The sequence below is a fragment of the Nomascus leucogenys genome, chromosome 10, assembly GCF_006542625.1.
Source record: "Nomascus leucogenys isolate Asia chromosome 10, Asia_NLE_v1, whole genome shotgun sequence".
Classification (NCBI taxonomy): Eukaryota; Metazoa; Chordata; class Mammalia; order Primates; family Hylobatidae; genus Nomascus; species Nomascus leucogenys.
Window position 1 is genome coordinate 5417354 of NC_044390.1, and position 20671 is coordinate 5438024.

The following is a 20671-nucleotide window of genomic DNA, read 5'->3' on the forward strand; positions in this document are numbered from 1 at the left end:
TGAGACAGGGTCTCACTCTGTCTTCCAGGCTGAAGTGCAGTGGTGTGATCTTGGCTCACTGCAACCTCTGCTTCCTGGGTTCAAGTGATTCTCCTGCCTCAGCCTCCTGAATATCTGGGATTACAGGCACGTGCCACCATACCCAGCTAATTTTTGGATTTTCAGTAGAGCCAGGGTTTCACTGTGTTGGCCAGGGTGGTCTCAAACTCCTGACCTCAAGTGATCCACCCGCCTCAGCCTCCCAAAGTGCTGGGATTACAGGCATGAGCCACCACGCCCGGCCTAAGCCAAGTGTTTTTAATTAATGTCTAAAACCCCTGCATCCTTTGCTCAGACCAACATAGGCTTGTGGACCAAAGAACTTTTAAAATTAATAGAACCAATAATAGTCACACCTAGGTAGAATTTTTCTAGAAGATTTCTCTTTTTTTTTTTTAGTCAACACATAATATTTATGAGGTACAGTGTGATACTACTACTTTTTTTTTTTTTGCTGGCCCAGTAAGGATTGAAATGTGATATTTTGATACATGTATACAAACGTATAACTCTAAAAGCAGAGTAATTAGCATATTCTTCACCTCAGACATTTGTTATTTTTTTATGTTGGAAACATTCAAAATCTGCTCTTACTAGCTATTTGAAAAAATAAATTATTAATTATAGTCACCCTATAAATGCTAGAATTTACTTATCCTATCTAGCTGTACCTTTGTATTCACTAATCACCTGTTGTCTGCCCCCCCTCCCCTCCCCCATACCCTTCCCTTTCTACTTCTATGTAAATACGTCATTTTTAACAAGAATCCCATTCCAGAGTTTTTGTAGGAGACTAACTTAAATGTGACATGTGTGATTCTTCTTAAAAGAATAATCATCACAATAACTTACATCCTGTATTACTTTATAATTTATAAAGTATGTCCACAAATATTATCCTGTTTGAGAAGTTAGTATTCACATATATTTCTAGTACCTGCCTTAATAATAAAAGAGTGACTTTTAAAAATAATTTTGCACCAAATTGAAAGGTGTTTTTGTTTCCAACAGAGAAGGATTACCCTCTGAAAGGGACATGCAGAACACCTTCAGTATTATCTCAACAATCAAAACCTAAGCTAATGTCTAGTTCTGTTGTGGTTAGACTTGCAGATTTCAATATATACCAGGTATGTTTTCTTTTCCAATTAAATTTTCTCATAAACACTTTAGTGTCTCATCTAAGCAACTTAAATAACAAATGCTACCATTTTATTTAAAAAATCTTTACAAGGTTTATGAAATGGCCATATTAGATGGCATAGAAAATATCAGTTTATTAATTTTTGATCATATGGTTACTCAGAGTTAGCCAAACTAACTTTATAGGCACAGTCCTTAAGTTTGCCTAAATGCTTCTGACACAAAACAGCATGTTCTTGTCCAAAAACAGATGCATAGACCAATGCAACAGATTAGAGAACCTAGAAATAAAGCTGCACACCTACAACCATCTGATCTTCGACAAAGTTGACAATAACAAGCAGTGGGGAAATGATTTCCTATTTAATAATGTTGCTGGGATAACTGGCTGGCCATATGCAGAAGATTGAAATTAGACCCTGTTCTTTTACCACACACAAAAATTAACTCAAGATGAAATGAAAGACTTAAATGTAAAGACTGACACTATAGAAACCCTAGAAGACAACCAAGGAAATAGAATTCTAGAGATTGGCCTCGGCCAAGATCTCATGAGGAAGACTCCAAAAATAATTGCAACAAAAACAAAAATAGACAAGTGAGACCTCGTTAAAGATCTTCTGTACAGCAAAATAAACTATCAACAGAGTCAACAGACATCCTACAGAATGGGAGAAAATATTCACAAATTATTCATCTGACAAAGGTCTAATATCCAGAACCTATAAGGAAATTGTATCAACAAGCAAAAACCAAACACCATTAAAAAGTGGGCAAAGGACATGAACACACACTTCTCAAAAGAAGACATATGTGCAGCCAACAAGCATATGAAACAATGCTCAACATCACTAATCAACCGAGAAATACAAATCAAAACCACAGTGAAATACCATCTCACACCACTCAGAATGGCTGTTATTAAAAAGTCACAAAAAAATAGATGATGGTGAGGTCGTGGAGAAAAGGGAATGCTTATACACTGTTGGTGGGAATGTAAAATAGTTCAGCCACTGTGGAAAGCAGTTTGGAGTTTTCTCAAAGAATTTAAAAAAGAACTACCAATTGACCCAGCAATCCCATTACTGGGTATATACCCAGAGGAATATAAATTTTTCTACCAAAGATAACATGCTCTTGTATGTTCATGGCAGCACTATTCACAATAACAAAGTCATGGAATCAACCTAGATGCCCATCCTCAGTGCAGTGGATAAAGAAACTGTCGTACTTATATACCACAGAATACTATGCAGCCATGAAAAGAATGCAGTCATGTTCTTTGTAGCAACATGGATGTAGCTGGAGGCCATTATCCCAAGTGAATTAATGCAGGAAAAGAAAACCATATATTGCATAGTCTCACTTACAAGTGGGAGCTACACATTCAGTGCATATGGACACAAAGAGGGAAACAGTAGACATGGGGTCTTACTTGAGGGTGGAGGGTCAGGGAAGGGTGAGGATTGAAAAACTACTTAACGGGTACTATGCCTGCTACTTGGGTTGTGAAATTATTTATACACCAAACCCCAGTGACACTCAGTTTACCCGTATAACAAACCTGCACATATACCCCTGAACTAAAGCAAAAGTTGGAAGAACAAAAATAAAGACTTCAGACACCAACTACAACTTTGGGAGTTTCCAAAAACTACCCTCTGGTTCAATAATTCACTGGAAAGACTCACAGAACCACTGAAATAGATTAAAGTCACATCCATTGTAGTAACATTATACAAATTAGAACCAGCCATAGGAAGAGATGCATAAGGCAGAGTCTTTTTTTTCTCCTCTGTATTAGTCCGTTTTCATGCTTCTGATAAAGATATACCCAAGACTGGGCAATTTACAAAAGAAAGAGGTTTACTAGACGTATGGTTCCACATGGCTGGGGAAGCCTCACAATCATGGCAGAAGGCAAGCAGGAGCAAATCACATCTTGCATGGATGGCAGCAACCAAAGAGAGAGCTTGTGCAGGGAAACTCCCATTTTTAAAACCATCAGATCTCACGAGACTCATTCACTACCACAAGAACAGCGCAGGAAAGACCCACCCCCATAATTCAATCACCTCCCACCAGCTTCCTCCTACAACGTGGGAATTGTGGGAGTTACAATTCAAGGTGAAATTTGGGTGGGGACACAGCCAAACCATATCATTCTGCCCTGGCCCCTCCCAAATCTTATGTCCTCACATTTCTAAACCAATCATGCATTCCTAACTGTCCCCCAAAGTTTTAACTCATTTCACCATTAACTCAAGTCCAGAGTCCAATGTCCCATCTGAGACAAGTCCCTTCTGCCTATGAGCCTATAAAATCAAAACCAATTTAGTTACTTCCTAGATACAATGGGGGTACAAGGCATTGGGTAAATACAACCATTCCAAATGGGAGAAGTTGGCCAAAACAGAGGGGCTACAGGCCCCATGCAAATCCGAAATCCAGCAGGACAGTCAAATCTTAAAAGTTCCAAGATGATTTCCTTTGACTCCATGTCTCACATGCATGTCATGCTGTTGTTAAGAGGTGGGATTCCAAGAGGCAGAGCTTACAGTGAGCCGAGATCGCACCACTGCGCTCCAGCCTGGGCAACAGAGCGAGACTCCGTCTCAAAAAAAAAAAAAAAAGGTGGGTTCCATGGTCTTGGGCAGCTCTGCCCCTGTGGCTTTGCAGGATACAGCCTTCCTCTTGGCTGCTTTCACAGGCTGGCATTGAGTGTCTGCTGGCACCTTTTCCAGGCACACGGTGCAAGGTGTCAGTGGATCTACCCTTCTGGAGTCAGGAGGATGGTGGCCCTCTTCTCATAGCTCCACTAGGTGGTACCCCAGTAGGGACTTTGTGTGGGGGCTTTGACCCCACATTTCCCTTCCACACTGCCCTAGTAGAGGTTCTCCATGAGGGCTCCACCCCTGCTGCAAACTTCTGCCTGGGCATCCAGGCATTTCCATACATCCACTGAAATCTGGGCGGAGGCTCCCAAACCCCAATTCTTGACTTCTGTGCACCAGCAGGCTCAGCACCATGTGGAAGCTGCCAAGGCTTGGGGCTTGCACCCTCTCAAGCTATGGCTCAAGCTCTGTGTTGGCCCCTTTCAGCCATGGCTGGAGCAGCTGGGATGCAGGGTACCAAATCCCTAGGCTGCACATAGCACAGGGAGCCTGGGCCTGGCCCACGAAACCACTTTTTCCTTCTAGGCCTCTGGGCCTATAATGGGAGGGGCTGCCGTGAAGACCTCTGACGTGCCCTGGAGATATTTTCCCCATTGTCTTGGGGATTGACATTAGGCTTCTCTTTACTTATGCAAATTTCTGTAGCTGGCTTGAATTCTTCCTCAGAAAATGGGGTTTTCTTTTCTATCACATTGTCAGGCTGCAAATTTTTTGAACTTTTATACTCTCCTTGCCTTATAAAATGAAATGCCTTTAAGAGCACCCAAGTCACCCTTGAATGTGTTGCTGCTTAGAAATTTCTTCCACGAGATACCCTCAATCATCTCTCAAGTTCAGAGTTCCACAGATCTCTAGGGCAGGGGCAAAATGCTGCCAGTCTGCTAAAACATAACAAGAGTCACCTTTCTTCCAATTCCCAACAAGTTCCTCATCTCCATCTGAGACCACCTCAGCCTGGACCTTACTGTTCATATCACTTTCAGCATTTTTGTCAAAGCCATTCAACAAGTCTCTAGGAAATTCCAAACTTTCCCACATTTTCCTGTCATCTTCTGACCCCTCCAAACTGTTTCAACCTCTGCCTGTTACCCAGTTCCAAAGTCACTTCCACATTCATGTATCTTTTCAGCAGTGCCCCACTCTACTAGTATCAATTTACTGTATTAGTCCGTTTTCACACTGCTGATAAAGACATACCCAAGACTGGGCAATTTATGCAGGAAAAAAGTTTAATAGACTTACAGTTCCACATGGCTGGGGAAGTCTCACAACCATGGTGGCAGAAAGCAAGGAGGAGCAAGTCATGTCTCACATGGATGGTGGCAGACGAAGAGAGAGCTTGTGCAGGGAAACTCCCATTTTTAAAACCATCAGATCTTGTGAGACTCATTCACTACCACAAGAACAGTGCAGGAAAGACTCGCTGCCATAATTCAGTCACCCCCCACCAGGTTCCTCACACAACATGTGGGAACTGTGGGAGTTACAATTCAAGATGAGATTTGGGTGGGGACGCAGCCAAACCATATCACTCCCACAATACACTGATGTAATAATAATAAGACAGAGTCTTGGAGCACTTGAAATGTGCAACTTTTCCTCAGGACTTGTTAGCTTTCTAGGGATGTGGAACCCTATGCATAGATGTGTAAATATATGGATGGATGGATATTTAACAATATGCATGAAGTATTGGTCATGAGGTTTTACTCAATCTTTAGGTGAATTGGTAATCAGATTACCCAAAGCCCCCACCCTGTTAACGCAACTAGGCTATCAAGTGTGGCCAGCTCCATCCTGCATCGTTTTGCTATTATAAACTATCAGCTGTGGTGTCAGGGGCTGTGTTAGGCTGTTCTTGTGTTGTTATAAAGAAGTACCTGAGACTGGATAATTTATAAAGAAGTTTAATTGGCTTTTGGTTCTGCAGGCTGTATTGGAAGCATGATGTGGGCATCTGCTCAGCTTCTGGGGAGGAGGCCTCAGGGAACTTTTACACGTGGTGGAAGGTAAAGCAGGAGCAGGCACATCACATGGCAAAAGCAGGAGCAAGACAGAGAGTGGCACAGGGAGGTGTCACATACTTTTAATCAACCAGACTTTATGAGAACTCACTATTGTGAGTACATCACCAAGCCATGAGGTATCTGCCCCTATGACTCAAATACCTCCCATACTGGGGATTACAATTGAACATGAGATTTAGAGGGGACAATACTCCACCTCCAATACTGGGGATTACAATTGAACATGAGATTTAGAGGGGACAATATCCAAACTATATCAGGGACCAACCATAAATAGGAAATTCCAATTCCTAGTTGCTTCCCAGCAGCAGGGTCAAAGGGAGACCAATTTCCTTATTACACAGTAGTCTCTGTGGAAGGATCTAAAATGCCTTTTTTGCTTTATGGAACTACAGTATACTGTATATACTGTATTGGCTATACTGTGAATATAATTCTATAGCTAAGAACTCTGTCCTATTTATACTAACAATCTTACTCAGCTTATAATCACCTAACATGGTCTAACTGCAATGTTTGAGACCAACACGATAAGAATATATGACCTATTCTTAAAAAATAAAAGATTTCTAGATTTATCATTTATAAATTGTTCTGGTTTATTTTGATAAGTCTATGGATTTGAGACTTAGTGTTATGCAAAAAGTTTTTATTTAACTGTTGATTCCCCTCTGGGACCAATTTTGCCCCCCAGGGGATATTTGGCACTATCTGAAGATAGTTTTCGTTGTTGCAACTGGACAGGGATGCTGCTGACCTCTACTGAGTAAAGACCAGTGATGCTGCCTATTATATCCTACAATGTGCTGGTCAGTTCCCCACAATGAAGAATTATCTAGCCTAAAATGTCGGAAGTGGCAATGTTTAGAAACTCTGATTTAGCAGTTATTTTCTCATTATGCAGTTACTACTTACTTTACATTCGATATACAGTCATGTGTTGCTTAACATCATTAGCTGTACTTAGATGGTATGTAGCCTGCTTACACTCCTAGGCTATATATATGGTATATCCTGTTCCTCCTAGGCTGTAATCCTGTACATCATGTTACTGTATTGAATACTGTAGCAGTTATAACACAATGGTATTTGTGTATTTAAACCTTACCAAACATAGAAAATGTACAGTAAAAATACAGTATAAAAGCTATGTTATAATCTTATGGGATCCGCATCTTATAAGTGTCCTGTCATTGGCAGAAATGTCATTATATGGTGCATGACCATATGCTCCAGCTTTTTAAAGGACTTTAAATTTTAGGATTTAAATAAATTTATGTGGAAATGAGAAAGAGGAATCACTTATAATCCCACATGGTTGTGAGTGAAATACAGTAAGAAACCCCACATACATATACACAACCACACTAAACACAAAACAAAATAAACAAAAGTAAGTAGAAGAACATAAGATAGTATGTTTGTCCTAATTTGGATAAGTTTTTAACTCTTTTTTTTTTTTTTTTTTTGAGACGGAGTCTTGCTCTGTCGCCCAGGCTGGAGTGCAATGGTGCAGTCTCGGCTCACTGCAAGCTCCGCCTCCCGGGTTCACGCCATTCTCCTGCCTCAGCCTCTCCGAGTAGCTGGGACTACAGGCGCCCGCCACCACGCCCAGCTAATTTTTTGTATTTTTAGTAGAGATGGGGTTTCACCGTGGTCTCGATCTCCTGACCTCGTGATCCGCCCACCTCGGCCTCCCAAAGTGCTGGGATTACAAGCGTGAGCCACCATGCCCGACCTTTAACTCTTAAAGGAAAAAAGAAATAAGCCGTTATTTGTTAAAATAAGTTGACATTTTGAATTGAAAAGAATTTGTTTCCATATATGCAGAGAAAAGCTTTTTAATTAGATGCTGTAAGGAACTGACTTGAATTTATAAAGACTATACAAATTAAAATGATTAAGCAATTTGGCTGGGTGTGTTGGCTCACGCCTGTAATCCCAGCCATTTGGGAGGCCAAAGCGGGTGGATCACTTGAGGTCAGGAGTTGGAGACCAGCCTGGCCAACACAGCAAAACCCCCTCCCTAGTAAAAATACAAAAATTAACTGGGAGTGATGGTGCACGCCTGTAGTCCTAGCTGCTCGGGAGGCTGAGGCACGAGAATCGCTTCAGTCCAGGAGACAGAGGTTGCAGTGGGCCGAGATTGTGCCACTGCACTCCAGCCTGGATGGCAGAGTGAGACTCTATCTCAAAAAAAATAAATAAAAATAAAAAATAAAAAAAAGATTGCTTAGGCAGTTTATATAAGAGGAAACATAAGTAAACCATTGAAAAATTATTCTACTTCATATGAGACATATACATGTCTATTGAATGATGAATGGGGAAAAAACATACATCTCTGAGTCTACTAAACTAAAACAAATAAATGAAACTGATAAAACTTTATTGGTTGAACTTTGTGAATATTAATATATACATTTTTGATGACAGTAGCTGGTTTTGGGGTGTGAAAAAAATGTAACCAGAACCTTAAAACAAATAGTTTTTTTAAAAAATTTCAACTTTTATCATAAACTCAGGGTACATGTGCAGGTTTGTTACATTTTTATATTGCGTGATGCTGAGGTTCAGGGTGTGATTATCCCATCATCCAGGTGGTCAGCATGGTACCCAACGGGTAGCTTTTCAGCCCTTATTCCCCTTTCTCCCTTCCTCCCTTCCTCCTTTTGGGGTCTCCACTGTCTGTTGTTCCCTTTTTTGTCTCCATGCGTACCCAACATTTAGCTCCCACTTGTAAGTCAGAACATGCAGTACTACAGTCTCACCAGCATCTGTATTTTGACTTTTTAATAATAGCCATTCTAACTCATGTATCCGAGATGGTATCTCACTGTGGTTTTGATTTACATTTCTCTGATGATTAGAGATGATTAGTGTATTGAGCATTGTTTCATATGCCTGTTGGCTGCACATATGTCTTCTTTTGAGAAGTGTGTGTTCATGTCCTTTGCCCACTTTTTAATGGTGTTTGGTTTTTGCTTGTTGACTTTTGTTCAAGTTCCTTATAGATTCTGGATATTAGACCTTTGTTAGATGAATAATTTGTGAATATTTTCTCCCGTTGTGTAGGATGTCTGTTGACTCTGTCGATAGTGTATTTTGCTGTATAGAAGCTCTCCAATGAGGTCTCACTTGTCTATTTTTGTTTTTGTTGTGATTGCTGTTGAGGTCTTAGCCATAAATTCTTTGCTAGAGCCTATGTCCAGAATGGTATTTCCTAGCTCTTCTTCTAGGACTTTTATAGTTTGACTTCTTATATTTAAACATTTGATCCATTTTGAGTTAATTTTTTATATAGTAGGAGGTGTAGCCGGGCGTGGTGGCTCACACTTGTAATCCCAGCACTTTGGGAGGCCAAGGTGGGCGGATCATGAGGTCAGGAGTTTGAGACCAGCCAGGCCAACATAGTGAAACCCCGTCTCTGCTAAAAATACAAAACTTAGCTGGGCGTGGTGGTGCCTGCCTGTAATCCCAGCTACTCAGGAGGCTGAGGCAGGAGAATTGCTTGAACCTGGGAGGCAGAGGTTGCAGTGAGCTGAGATTGTGCCATTGCACTCCAGCCTGGGCGACAGAGCTGGACTCTGTCTCAAAAAAAAAAAAAAAAGGAAGGTGTAGGGGTCCAGTTTCATTCTTCTAAATATGACTAGCCAGTCATCCAAGCACCATTCATTGAATAGGGTGTCCTTTCCCCATTGCTTGTGATTGTCGAATTTGTCAAAGATTAAATAGTTATAGGTGTGCAGTTTTATTTCTGGGTTCTCTATTCTGTTCCATTGATCTATGTCTCTGTTTTTGTATCAGTACCATGCCATTTTGGTTCCTTATAGTATAGTTAATGTAATGTCTCCAGCTTTGTTCTTTTTTCTTAGAGTTGCTTTGGCTATTCAGGCTTTTGGGTTTCATATGAATTTTTAAATATTTTAAATATTTTTTTCTAATTTTGTGCAAAATGATGTTTGTAGTTTGATAGGAATGACGTTGAATCTGTAGATTGTTTTCAGCAGCGTGGACTTTTTTTTGTTTTTTGTTTGAAACAGGGTCTTGTTCTGTTGCCCAGACTGGAATACAGTGGTGCGATCTCAGCTCACTACAACCTCCGTCTCCCAAGTTCAAGTGATTTTTATGCCTCAGCCTCCCGAGCAACTGGGATTACAGGCGTGTGCCACCATGCCCAGCTGATTTTTGTATTTTTGGTAGAGATGGGGTTTTGCCATGTTGGCCACACTGGTCTCGAACTCCTGGCCTCAAGTGATCTGCCTGCCTCAGCCTCTCACAGTGCTGGGATTACAGGTGTGAGCCATCATGCCTGGCCCAGTTCTTGTAGAGATCTTTTACCTTTTGGTTAGATGTATTCCTAGGATTTTGTTGTTGTTGTTGTTGTTGTTGTTGTTTGGCTTTCAGCTTGAATGTTACTGGTATATAAAAATACTGCTGGTTGTTTACATTGATTTTGTATCCTGAAACTTTATTGAAGTTGCTTATCAGTCATGGGAGTCTTTTCGTGGAGTTTAGCATTTTCTAGGTATAGAATCATATTGTCAGCAAAGAGAAATAATTTGACTTCTTTTCCTATTTGGATGCCCGTTCTTTCTCTTGCCTGACTGCTCTAGCTAGAACTTCCAGTACTATTTTGAATAGGAGTCGTGAGAGAGGGCATCCTTGTCTTGTTCCATTCCTTAAGGGAAATGCTTTCAGCTTTTGCCCTTTCAGAATGATATTAGCTGTGAGTTTGTCATAGATTACTCTTACTGTTTTGAGGTATGTTTCTTTGATTCATAGTTTGTTGAGGATTATTGTGAAGGGATGTTGCATTTTCTTTGCCTATTGAGATAATCATATGGTTTTTGTTTTTAGTTCTGTTTGTGATTAATCACATTTATTGATTTGTGTATAAAACATAGTCTTTGGAAAATGAATTCGAGCGATCAAACTATTTGACAGAGTGTTTATAGCTATTATTTTTAAATTCATTTTTTATTGTGGTAAGGTATGACTGAATTTACAATAATAATTATACACACACACACACACACACACACACACATTTAGGTTTTTGCCATTGAAAGTAATGGCAAAACTGCAATTACTTTTGCACCAACCTAATAATATCAGCTAGGTGCAGTGACTCACGCCTGTAATCCCAACACTTTGGGAGGCTGAGGTGGGTGGATTGCTTGAGGTCAGGAGTTTGAGACCAGCCTGGCCAATGTGGCGAAACCCCATCTCTACCAAAAAAAAAAAAAAACCTATGTCTATATCTATATATTATATAATAATTGGCATTAAGCACATTCACATTGTTGTGTAACCAGTACCATTATTCGTCTCCAGAATTTTTATCAAGCTGAAACTGTATATACCTCTATTATTTTTCATGGTAATGGAGAAATTATGATAAAGATTATTTTAAACAGCGTGCAGGGAAGCATTCTGGATTTGAGGACTTGGATCTATGTCCTGACTGCCATTTACTTATCTATATTATCTGATAGAATATCATTATCATTATTTTTCTGTCTGTTGTTTTTAAGGCTCACTATAATAAGTTTGTAAGGAATATTGTACAATGTTGATTTTGTGATTGATAAAGGATCCAAAAAGATTATAGAGTTTTCTGAGTAGTCGATGGGTGTTTAAAAATAATTCCATGTGAAGTTAAATATAAAGTTTACACTGGAAATTAACCATTAGCAAAGTTTTGTAGGTAGTTTTAAAAGTACTGTCTGGGTTGCATAAATTATTTGGAAAGGTTTTTATTCAGTGTGATTTCAGTAAACTTATTTATCTTTTCAGGTCTCTACAGCGGAACAATGTCGTTCTTCCCCCAAAAGCATGATTTGCTGCAATAAAAAATCCCTATATCTTCCACAAGAAATGTCAGCTGTCTATATAGAATTCACAGAATATTACTATCCAGATGGAAAGGATTTTCCAAGTAAGAGAGTTTTTTATTACTATTTGTCCATTATTTGAGAAGGTATTTTTTTCTTGTTAATATTTTTGAGTTTTATAAATATGAAAAATAAATAAAACTATATTGTTCCTTATTTATTGTATTACTACTTTTTTGAGAGATAGCATCTCACTGTATTGCCCAGGCTGGTCTCAAACTCCTAGGCTCAAGCCATACTCCTGCCTTGGCCTTCCAAAGTGTTGGGATTGCAGGCATGAGCCACTGTGCCTAGCCCCTATTGTTCTTTATTCTTATTGTGTATAGTACATAAGTCTAGTCTAACAATTTTAGATGTTGTTGTTATTTGTTCATGTATCCTTTTCCCTCCCTAGCTTGTAGAATCCTTGATGGCAGGAATCATGAGGTTTTTTTGTTTTTTTGTTTTTTTTTCAAGGCAGAGTCTTGCTCTGTCGCCCAGGCTGGAGTGCAGTGGCACGATCTCGGCTCACTGCAGCCTTGGCCTCCTGGGTTCAAGCGATTCTCGTGCCTCAGCCTCCTGAGTAGCTGGGATTACAGGCATGCACCACCAGGCCCAGCTAATTTTTCTGTGTTTTTACTAGAGACAGGGTTTCACCATGTTGGCCAGGCTGGTCTTGAACTCCTGACCTCAAGTGATCTGCCCACCTTAGACTCCCAGAGTGCTGGGATTATAGGCATGAGCCACCATGTCCAGTGCATCTGGTATTTATGATTCATTTTATTCCAGATATTCAACTTACTTTGTGCTTAATAGCTGCTTGTTAGATTAAAGAATCAATGACAGTTAGGTTATTTGTAGAATAAAGTCATTTGTTTCCCCTTAGTAAAACTCCATTTATATGTCAGTTATATAACTTCATTTATATATTATTGAAAAAGTAACAGAAGTTGTCCTTTTAGCTGTAGAGAATTTTTTTGACTGTTTTAAAATGCCTAAATGTATACTTTGGGCAACTTTTGGCATTTACAATTTTCAGAAATATTGAATTACATGAATTTTTATTTTTAGAAGCTTCTTTGGCTTTCTAACATTAAAATGATTGTACATTTGTATTCTTCGAATATTAAAACTCTTTAGCTTCCTAACATTAAAATGATTGTACATTTGTATTCTTTGAATATTAAAACTCTCTGCTATTGTCTCAGTTCATCTAGGAATTCCTTTTTTTCTTTTTTTTTTTTTTGGAGACGGAGTCTTGCTCTGTCGCCCAGGCTGGAGTGCAGTGGCGTGATCTTAGCTCACTGGAACCTCTGCCTCCTGGGCCCAAACAATTCTTGTGCCCCAGGCTTCTGAGTAGCTGGGACTACATGTGTGTAACACTCCTGGCTAATTTTTGTGTTTTTGGTAGAGATAGGGGTTTCGTCATGTTGGCCAGGCTGGTCTCTAACTCCTGGCCTCAAGTGGTCTGCCCACCTCAGCCTCCTGAAGTGCTGGGATTATAGGTGTGAGCCACTGCACCTGGCCCATCTCGGAATTCTTAAACTAAATGTTGCCCTCTTTTATGTGATACCTTTTTCATCATGTTAGGTGAAAATCATAGTTGAAAATATTTAGATGAAATAGGTTTTGTTATCAGAGGCATAACAAGTTTTATGTCCTTTCTTTAAAAGTAGAACTCCAAAATACTTAGACCTTCTTGCCCATTTGTTTAATATTGATTTATTAATATATGTTGTTTTTTTTTCTGAGACAGATTCTTGCTCTGTTGCCCAGGCTGGCGTGCAGTGGTGCGATCTCAGCTCACTGCAACCTCCGCCTACCAGGTTCAAGCGATTCTTCTGAGTAGCTGGGACTACAGGCATGAACCACCACATCTGGCTGATTTTTGTAATTTTTTCTTTAGTAGAGGCGAGGTTTCTTTTCTCCTTGTTGGCCAAGCTGGTCTTGAGCTCTAGGCCTCAAGTGATCTGACCTCCTTGGCTTCCCAAAGTACTGGGATTACAGGCATGAGCCACTGCACCCACCCTATTAATATATGTTTTTAGTTTCAAAAGGAACTTCTGATCCTTATACCATGGATTTTGCCTTTGTTGCTAAATTAAAAGATGGCATCCTGGGAATTACAAGGCTATCTATCTATTTTATTGCTTTATTCCTAGTTTGGGTTAAAATTCTGGCATTGGCCAGGCGCAGTAGCTCATGCCTGTAATCCCAGCACTTTAGGAGGCTGAGGCGGGTGGATCACCTGAAGTCAGGAGTTCAAGACCAGCTTAACCAACGTGGTAAAACCCCATCTACTAAAAATGCCAAATTAGCCATGCGTGGTGGCACATGCCTGTAATCTCAGCTACTTAGGAGGCTGAGGCAGGAAAATCACTTGAACCTGGGAGGCGGAGGTTGCGGTGAGCTGGGATCACGCCATTGCACTCCAGCCTGGGCAACAAGAGCGAAACTCCGTCTCAAAAAAAAAAAAAAATTAATTAATTAAAAATAAAAAACCTTCTGGCATCTAATCCTATCTTCATGTTTCAACAATCTTTTGTGGTTTTTTGTTTTGTTTTGTTTATCTGTGTGTGTTTCTCATTTGTTTCTCTCAGCTGCCTTCCTAAGCAGATGAGAAAACTCAAGATAGGTGAAGGAAGACATCTGCTCCGCATCTTATAGGGAGTAAAATGGCACAGTTGAAACTCAAGTATTGTCTTGTAAATCTAAATTCATTGTTTTTTCCCCACTGTATTACACTGCTCCTCTTTGCCCCTGTATTCACCGTGGCCATTGTCTGTTATTGCATAATCATAGTATTCCAGCCATGCCCCCATAATTGTTCTTCTTAAATAAAATATATCATTGAACAAATAATTTTTTAAAATTTTGTTCTACTTTTTATTAAAAAGTTTTTTTTATTTCCATAGGTTATTGGGGAACAGGTGGTGTTCTGTTACATGAGTAAGTTGTTTAGTGGTGATTTGTGAGATTTTGCTGCACCCATCACCAGAGCAGTATACACTGTACCCCGTTTGTAGTCTTTTATCCCTCACCCCCTTCCCATCCTTTCCCCCTGAGTCCTCAAAGTCCATTGTATCATTCTTATGCTTTTGCATCCTCATAGCCTAGCTCCCAGTTATGAGGAAGAACATACAGTGTTTGGTTTTTCATTCCTGAGTTACTTCACTTAGAATAATAGTCTCCAGTCTCATCCAGGTTGCTGCAAATGCCATTCATTCCTTTTTATGGCTGAGTAGTATTCCATCATATATAGATGTGTATATATATATATATATATGCATCATATATAGATATATACATCATATATGTATATATGTACACATACATATATATGTGTATATATATACATATATATATATATAGATGTATGTACACACACACACACACACACACACACACACACACACACCATGTTGGCCAGGCTACACCAGGCTGGTGTAGAAGATACACACACACACACACACACACACACACACACACACACACCACAGTTTCTTTATCCACTCACTGATTGCTGGAGGTTGCTGCAAATGCCATTAATTCATTCCTTTTTATGGCTGAGTAGTATTCCATCATATATACACACACACGTACATACATATATATATACACACACACATATATATGTATATACATGCACACACACACACACAGCCCCCACCCACCACAGTTTCTTTATCCTTTCATTGATTGCTGGGCCTTTGGGTTGGTTCCACGTTTTGTAATTGCGAATTTTGCTGCTATAAACGTGTGTGCAAGTATCTTTTTCATATAATGACTTCTTTTCCTCTGGGTAGACACCAAGTAGTGGGATTGCTGGATCAAATGGTAGTTCTACTTTCAGTGCCTTTTTTTTTTTTTTTTTTGAGGTGGAGTCTTACTCTGTCGTCCAGGCTGGAGTGCAGTGGCACAATCTGGGCTCACTGTAACCTCCACTTCCTGGGTTCAAGTGATTCTCCTCCCTCAGCCTCCTGAGTAGCACCACTGCACGTAGCTAATTTTTGTATTTTTACAAAATTTTAACATGTTGGCCAGGCTGATCTTGAACTCCTGACCTTGTGATCTGCCCGCCTCAGCCTCCTAAAGTGCTGGGATGACAGGCGTGAGCCACCATGCTCTGCCTACTTTTAGCTCTTTAAGGAATCTCCACACTGTTTTCCATAGTGGTTGTACTAGTTTATATTCCCACCAGCAGTGTAGAAGTATTCTCTGTTCACCGCATCAATGCCAACATGTACTATTTTTTTATTATGGCCTTTCTTGCAGTGAGAATGGTGGTATCGCATTGTGGTTTTGATTCGCATTTCCCTGATCATTAGTGATGTTGAGCATTTTTTTCTATGTTTGCTGGCCATTTGTATATGTTCTTTTGAGAACTTCCTACTCATTGTCTCAGCCATCAATCCCTTTTTGGTGGGATTGTTTGTTTTTTCTTGTTGATTTGAGTTCATTGTAGCTTCTGGATATTAGTTCTTTGTCAGATGTATATAGATTGTGAAGAGTTTTTCCCACTTTGTGGGTCGTCTGTTTACTCTGCTAACTGTTGCTTTTGCTGTGCAAAGCTGTTTAATTGAGTCTCAGCAATGTATCTTTACTTTTATTACATTTCCCTTTAGGTTCTTGGTCATGAAATCCTTGTGTAAACCAGTGTGTAGAGGAGTGTTTCCAATGTTATCTTCTAGAATTTTTATAGTTTCAGGGCTTAGATTTAAGTCCTTAATCCATCTTCAGTTGATTTTTGTGTAAAGTGAGAGAAGAAGAGCCAGTTTCATTCTCCCACATATGGCTAGCCAATTATCCCAGCACCATTTGTTGAAAAGTGTGTCCTTTCTCCACTTTATGTTTTTGTTTGCCTTGTTGAAGATCAGTTAACTGTAAGTATTTGGGTTTACTTCTGGATTCTCTATTCTGTTCCATTGGTCTATGTGCCTATTTTTATACAGTACGATGCTGTTCTGGTGAGTATGACCTTATAGTATAATTTGAAATCAGGTAATATGATGCCTCCAGTTTTGTTCTTTTTGCTTAGTCTTGCTTTGGCCATGCGGACTCTTTTTTGCTTCCATATGAAATTTTGAATTTTTTTTTCTAGTTCTGTGAAGAATAATGGTGGTATTTTGATGGGAATTGCATTGAATTTGTAGATTGCTTTTGGCAGTATGGCCATTTTCCCAATATTGATTCCACCCATCGATGAGCATGGGATGTGTTTCCATTTGTTTGTGTCGTCTGTGACTTCTTTCAGCAGTGTTTTGTAACTAACATTAATGCAGTGTTTTGTAGTTTTCCTTGTAGAGGTCTTTCACCTCCTTGGTTAGGTATATTCCTAAGTATTTTTTTTTTTTTTTTTTTTAGCTCGTCCCAGACTTTTTTTTGTTGGTAATTTTTAAATTATCATTTCAGTTTGGCTGCTTGTTATTGGTCTGTTCAGACTATCTGATACTTCCTGATTTAAGCTAGGAGGGTTGTATTTTTCCAGGAATTCTTCCATCTCTTCTAGGTTTTTTAGTATATGCGCATAAAGGCGTTCATAGTTGCCTTGAATGACCTTTTGTATTTCTGTGGTGTCAGTTGTAGTATCTCCCATTTTGTTTCTTACTGAGCTTATTTGGATTTTCTCTCTTCTTGGTTAATCTTGCCAGTGGTCTATCAATTTTATTTATCTTTTCAAAGAACCAGCTTTTTGTTTAATTTGTCTTTTGTATTGTTTTTGTTTGTTTCAATTTCATTTAGTTCTGCTCTGATATTGGTTATTGCCTTTCTTCTGCTGGGTTTGGGTTTGGTTTGTTCTTGTTTCTCTAGTTCCTTGAGGTGTGACCTTAGGTTGTCTATTTGTGCTGTTTCAGACTTTTTGATGTAGGCATTTAAAACTATAAACTTTCCTCTCAGCATCACCCTTTCTGTGTCCCAAAGGTTTTGATAGGTTGTGTCACTATTGTTCAGTTCGAAGAATTTTTTAATTTCCATCTTGATTTCATTTTTGACCCAGTGATCATTCAGGAGCAGGTTATTTAATTTCCAGGTATTTGCATGGTTTTGAAGGTTCCTTTGAAGTAGATTTCCAGTTTTATTCCATTGTGATCTGAGAGAGTGCTTGATATAATTTCAACTTTCTTAAATTTATTGAGGCTCTTTTTGTGGCCTATCATATGGTCTGTGTCTTGGAGAAAGTTCCATGCTCTGTTGAATAGAATGTATATTATGCAGTTGTTGGATGGAATGTTCTGTAAATATCTGTTAACTCCATTTGTTCCAGAGTATAGTTTTTTTTGTTTTTTTTTTTTTTTTTTTGAAATGGAGTCTTGCTCTGTCGCCTAGGCTGGAGTGCAGTGGTGTGATCTCGGCTCACTGCAAGCTCTGTCTCCCAGGTTCATGCCATTCTCCTGCCTCAGCCTCCAGAGTAGCTGGGACTACAGGTGCCCGCCACCATGCCCGGCCAGTGTTTTGTTTTTTTTTTTTTTTTAGTAGAGACAGGGTTTCACCGTGTTAGCCAGAATGGTCTCGATCTCCTGACCTTGTGATCTGCCTGCCTCGGCCTCCCAAAGTGCTGGGATTATAGGCATGAGCCACCACGCCTGGCCGGAGAATAGTTTAAATCCATTGTTTCCTTGTTGACTTTCTGTCTTGATGACCTGTCTAGTGCTGTCAGTTGAGTATTCAAATCCCCCACTATTATTGTGTTGCTATCTGTCTAATTTCTTAGGCCTATTAGTAATTGCTTTATAAATTTGGGAACTCCAGTGTTAGGTGCATGTATGTTTCGGATTGTGATAGTTTACTGTTGGACAAGGCCTTTTATCATTGTATAATGTCCCTCTTTGTCTTTTTTAACTGTTGTTCCTTTAAGATTTGTCTGATATAAGAATAGCTACTCCTGCTTGCTTTTAATGTCCATTTGCATGAAATGTCTTTTCCACCCCTTTACCTTAAGTTTGTGTGAGTCCTTATTTGTTAGGTGAGTCTCTTGAAGGCAGCAGATGGTTGGTGAATATTGAGGGAACCCGCCCCCAATATTTCAACGTAGGTTCTTTCTGTTTTCCCTAAGTGTCGGCTGATCCGAGAAATAAAGAGAAAGAGTACAAAGAGAGGAATTTTACAGCTGGGCCGCCAGGGGTGACATCACATAGTGGTAGGACCATGATGCCCACCTGAGCCACAAAACCAACAGGTTTTTATTAAGGACTTCAAAAGGGGAGGGGGTGTACAAACAGGGAGCAGGTCACAAAGATCACATGCTTCAAAGGGCAAAAAGGAGAACAAAGATCACATGCTTTTGAGGCCAATAAAGATCACAAGGCAAAGGGCAAAGCAAAGATCACAAGGCAAAGGGCAAAATAAAAAACTCCTGATAAGGGTCTGTGTTCAGCTGTGCATGTATTGTCTTGATAAACATCTTAAACAACAGAAAACAGGGTTCAAGAGCAGAGTACTGGTCTGACCTCAAATTTACTGGGGAGCGGTCTTTTCCCATCCCTAATAAGCCTGAGGGTACTGCAGGAGACCAGGGCATATTTCTGTCCTTATCTCAACCGCATAAGACAGACACTCCCAGAGCAGCCATTTATAGACCTCCCCCCAGGAATGCAATTCCTTTCCCAGGGTCTTAATTATTAATATTCTTTGCTAGGAAAAGAATTTAGCGATATCTTCCCTACTTGCACGTCCGTTTATAGGCTCTCTGAAAGAAGAAAAATATGGCTCTGTTCTTCCTGACCCCGCAGACAGACCTTATGATTGTCTTCCCTTGTTCCCTGGAAATCGCTGTTATTCTGTTTTTTTTTTTTTTTCAAGGTGCACTGATTTCATATTGTTCAAACACATGTTTTACAATCAATTTGTATAGTTAACACATTCATCACAGTGGACCTGAGGTGACATACATCCTCAGTTTACGAAGATAACAGGATTAAGAGATTAAAGTAAGACAGGCATAAGAAATTATAAGAATATTATTAGGGAAGTGATAAATGTCCATGAAATCTTCACAATTTATGTTCCTCTGCTGTGGCTCCAGCCGGTCCCTCCATTCAGGGTCCCTGACTTCCCACAACAGGTGAATTCTTATCCTGCGGTTCTGTATCTTTTAAGTGGAGCATTTAGGCCACTTACATTCAATGTTAGTATTGGGACGTGAGGTACCATTCCATTCATCATGCTATTTGTTGCCTGCATACCTTTTTTTTTTTTAATTGTATTTTTGTTTTATAGATCCTCTGAAATTTACGCTTTAAAGAGGTTCTGTTGTGTTTCCAGGATTTGTTTCAAGATTTCGAGCTTGTTTTAGCAGTTCTTTTAGTGGTGGCTTGATAGTGGTGAATTCTCTCAGCATTTGTTTTTCAGAAAAGCAGTGTATCTTTACTTGATATGTGAAGCTTAGTTTCACTAGATAGAGAATTCTTGGCTGATAATTGTTTTGTTTGAGGAAGCTGAAGATAGGGCGGGAATCCCTTCTAGCTTCCAGGGTTTCTGCTGAGAAACCTGCTATTAATCTGATAGATTTTCCTTTATAGGTTACCTGGTGCTTCTGTCCCACAGCTCTTAAGATTCTTTCCTTCGTCTTAACTTTAGATAATCTGATGACAATGAGCCTCGGCAATCATCTTTTTGTGATGAATTTCCCAGGTGTTCTTTGTGCTTCTTGTATTTGGATGTCTAGGTCTGTAGCAAGGTCAGGGAAGTTTTCCTCAGTTATTCCCCCAAATATGTTTTCTAAACTTTTAGATTAGTGTTCCTCCTTAGGAACACCAATTATTCTTAGATTTGGTCGTTTAACATAATCCCAGACTTCTTGGAGGCTTTGTTCATGTTTTCTTCTTCTTTTTTTCTTTGTCTTTGTCAGATTGGGTTAATTCAAAGACCTTGTCTTCGAGCTCTGAATTTGTTTCTTCTACTTGTTCAATTC

General features: G+C 39.5%; 1 protein-coding gene across 4 annotated transcripts in view; it reads left to right on the plus strand.

The window, feature by feature from the left end:
• Positions 1-20671, plus strand: part of UHRF1BP1L (UHRF1 binding protein 1 like) — a 104057-nt gene that overhangs the window by 56300 nt on the left and 27086 nt on the right. For 2 of the 4 annotated variants that reach the window (XM_030819755.1, XM_030819753.1), the window contains 2 exons: positions 1048-1169; positions 11684-11825. In XM_030819755.1, the coding sequence (XP_030675615.1) occupies positions 1048-1169; positions 11684-11825 (264 nt within the window). Of the gene's footprint in view, positions 1-1047; positions 1170-11683; positions 11826-14360; positions 14619-20671 lie in introns of those variants that run through there. The other 2 variants (XM_030819757.1, XM_030819754.1) reach the window with 2 other exon arrangements.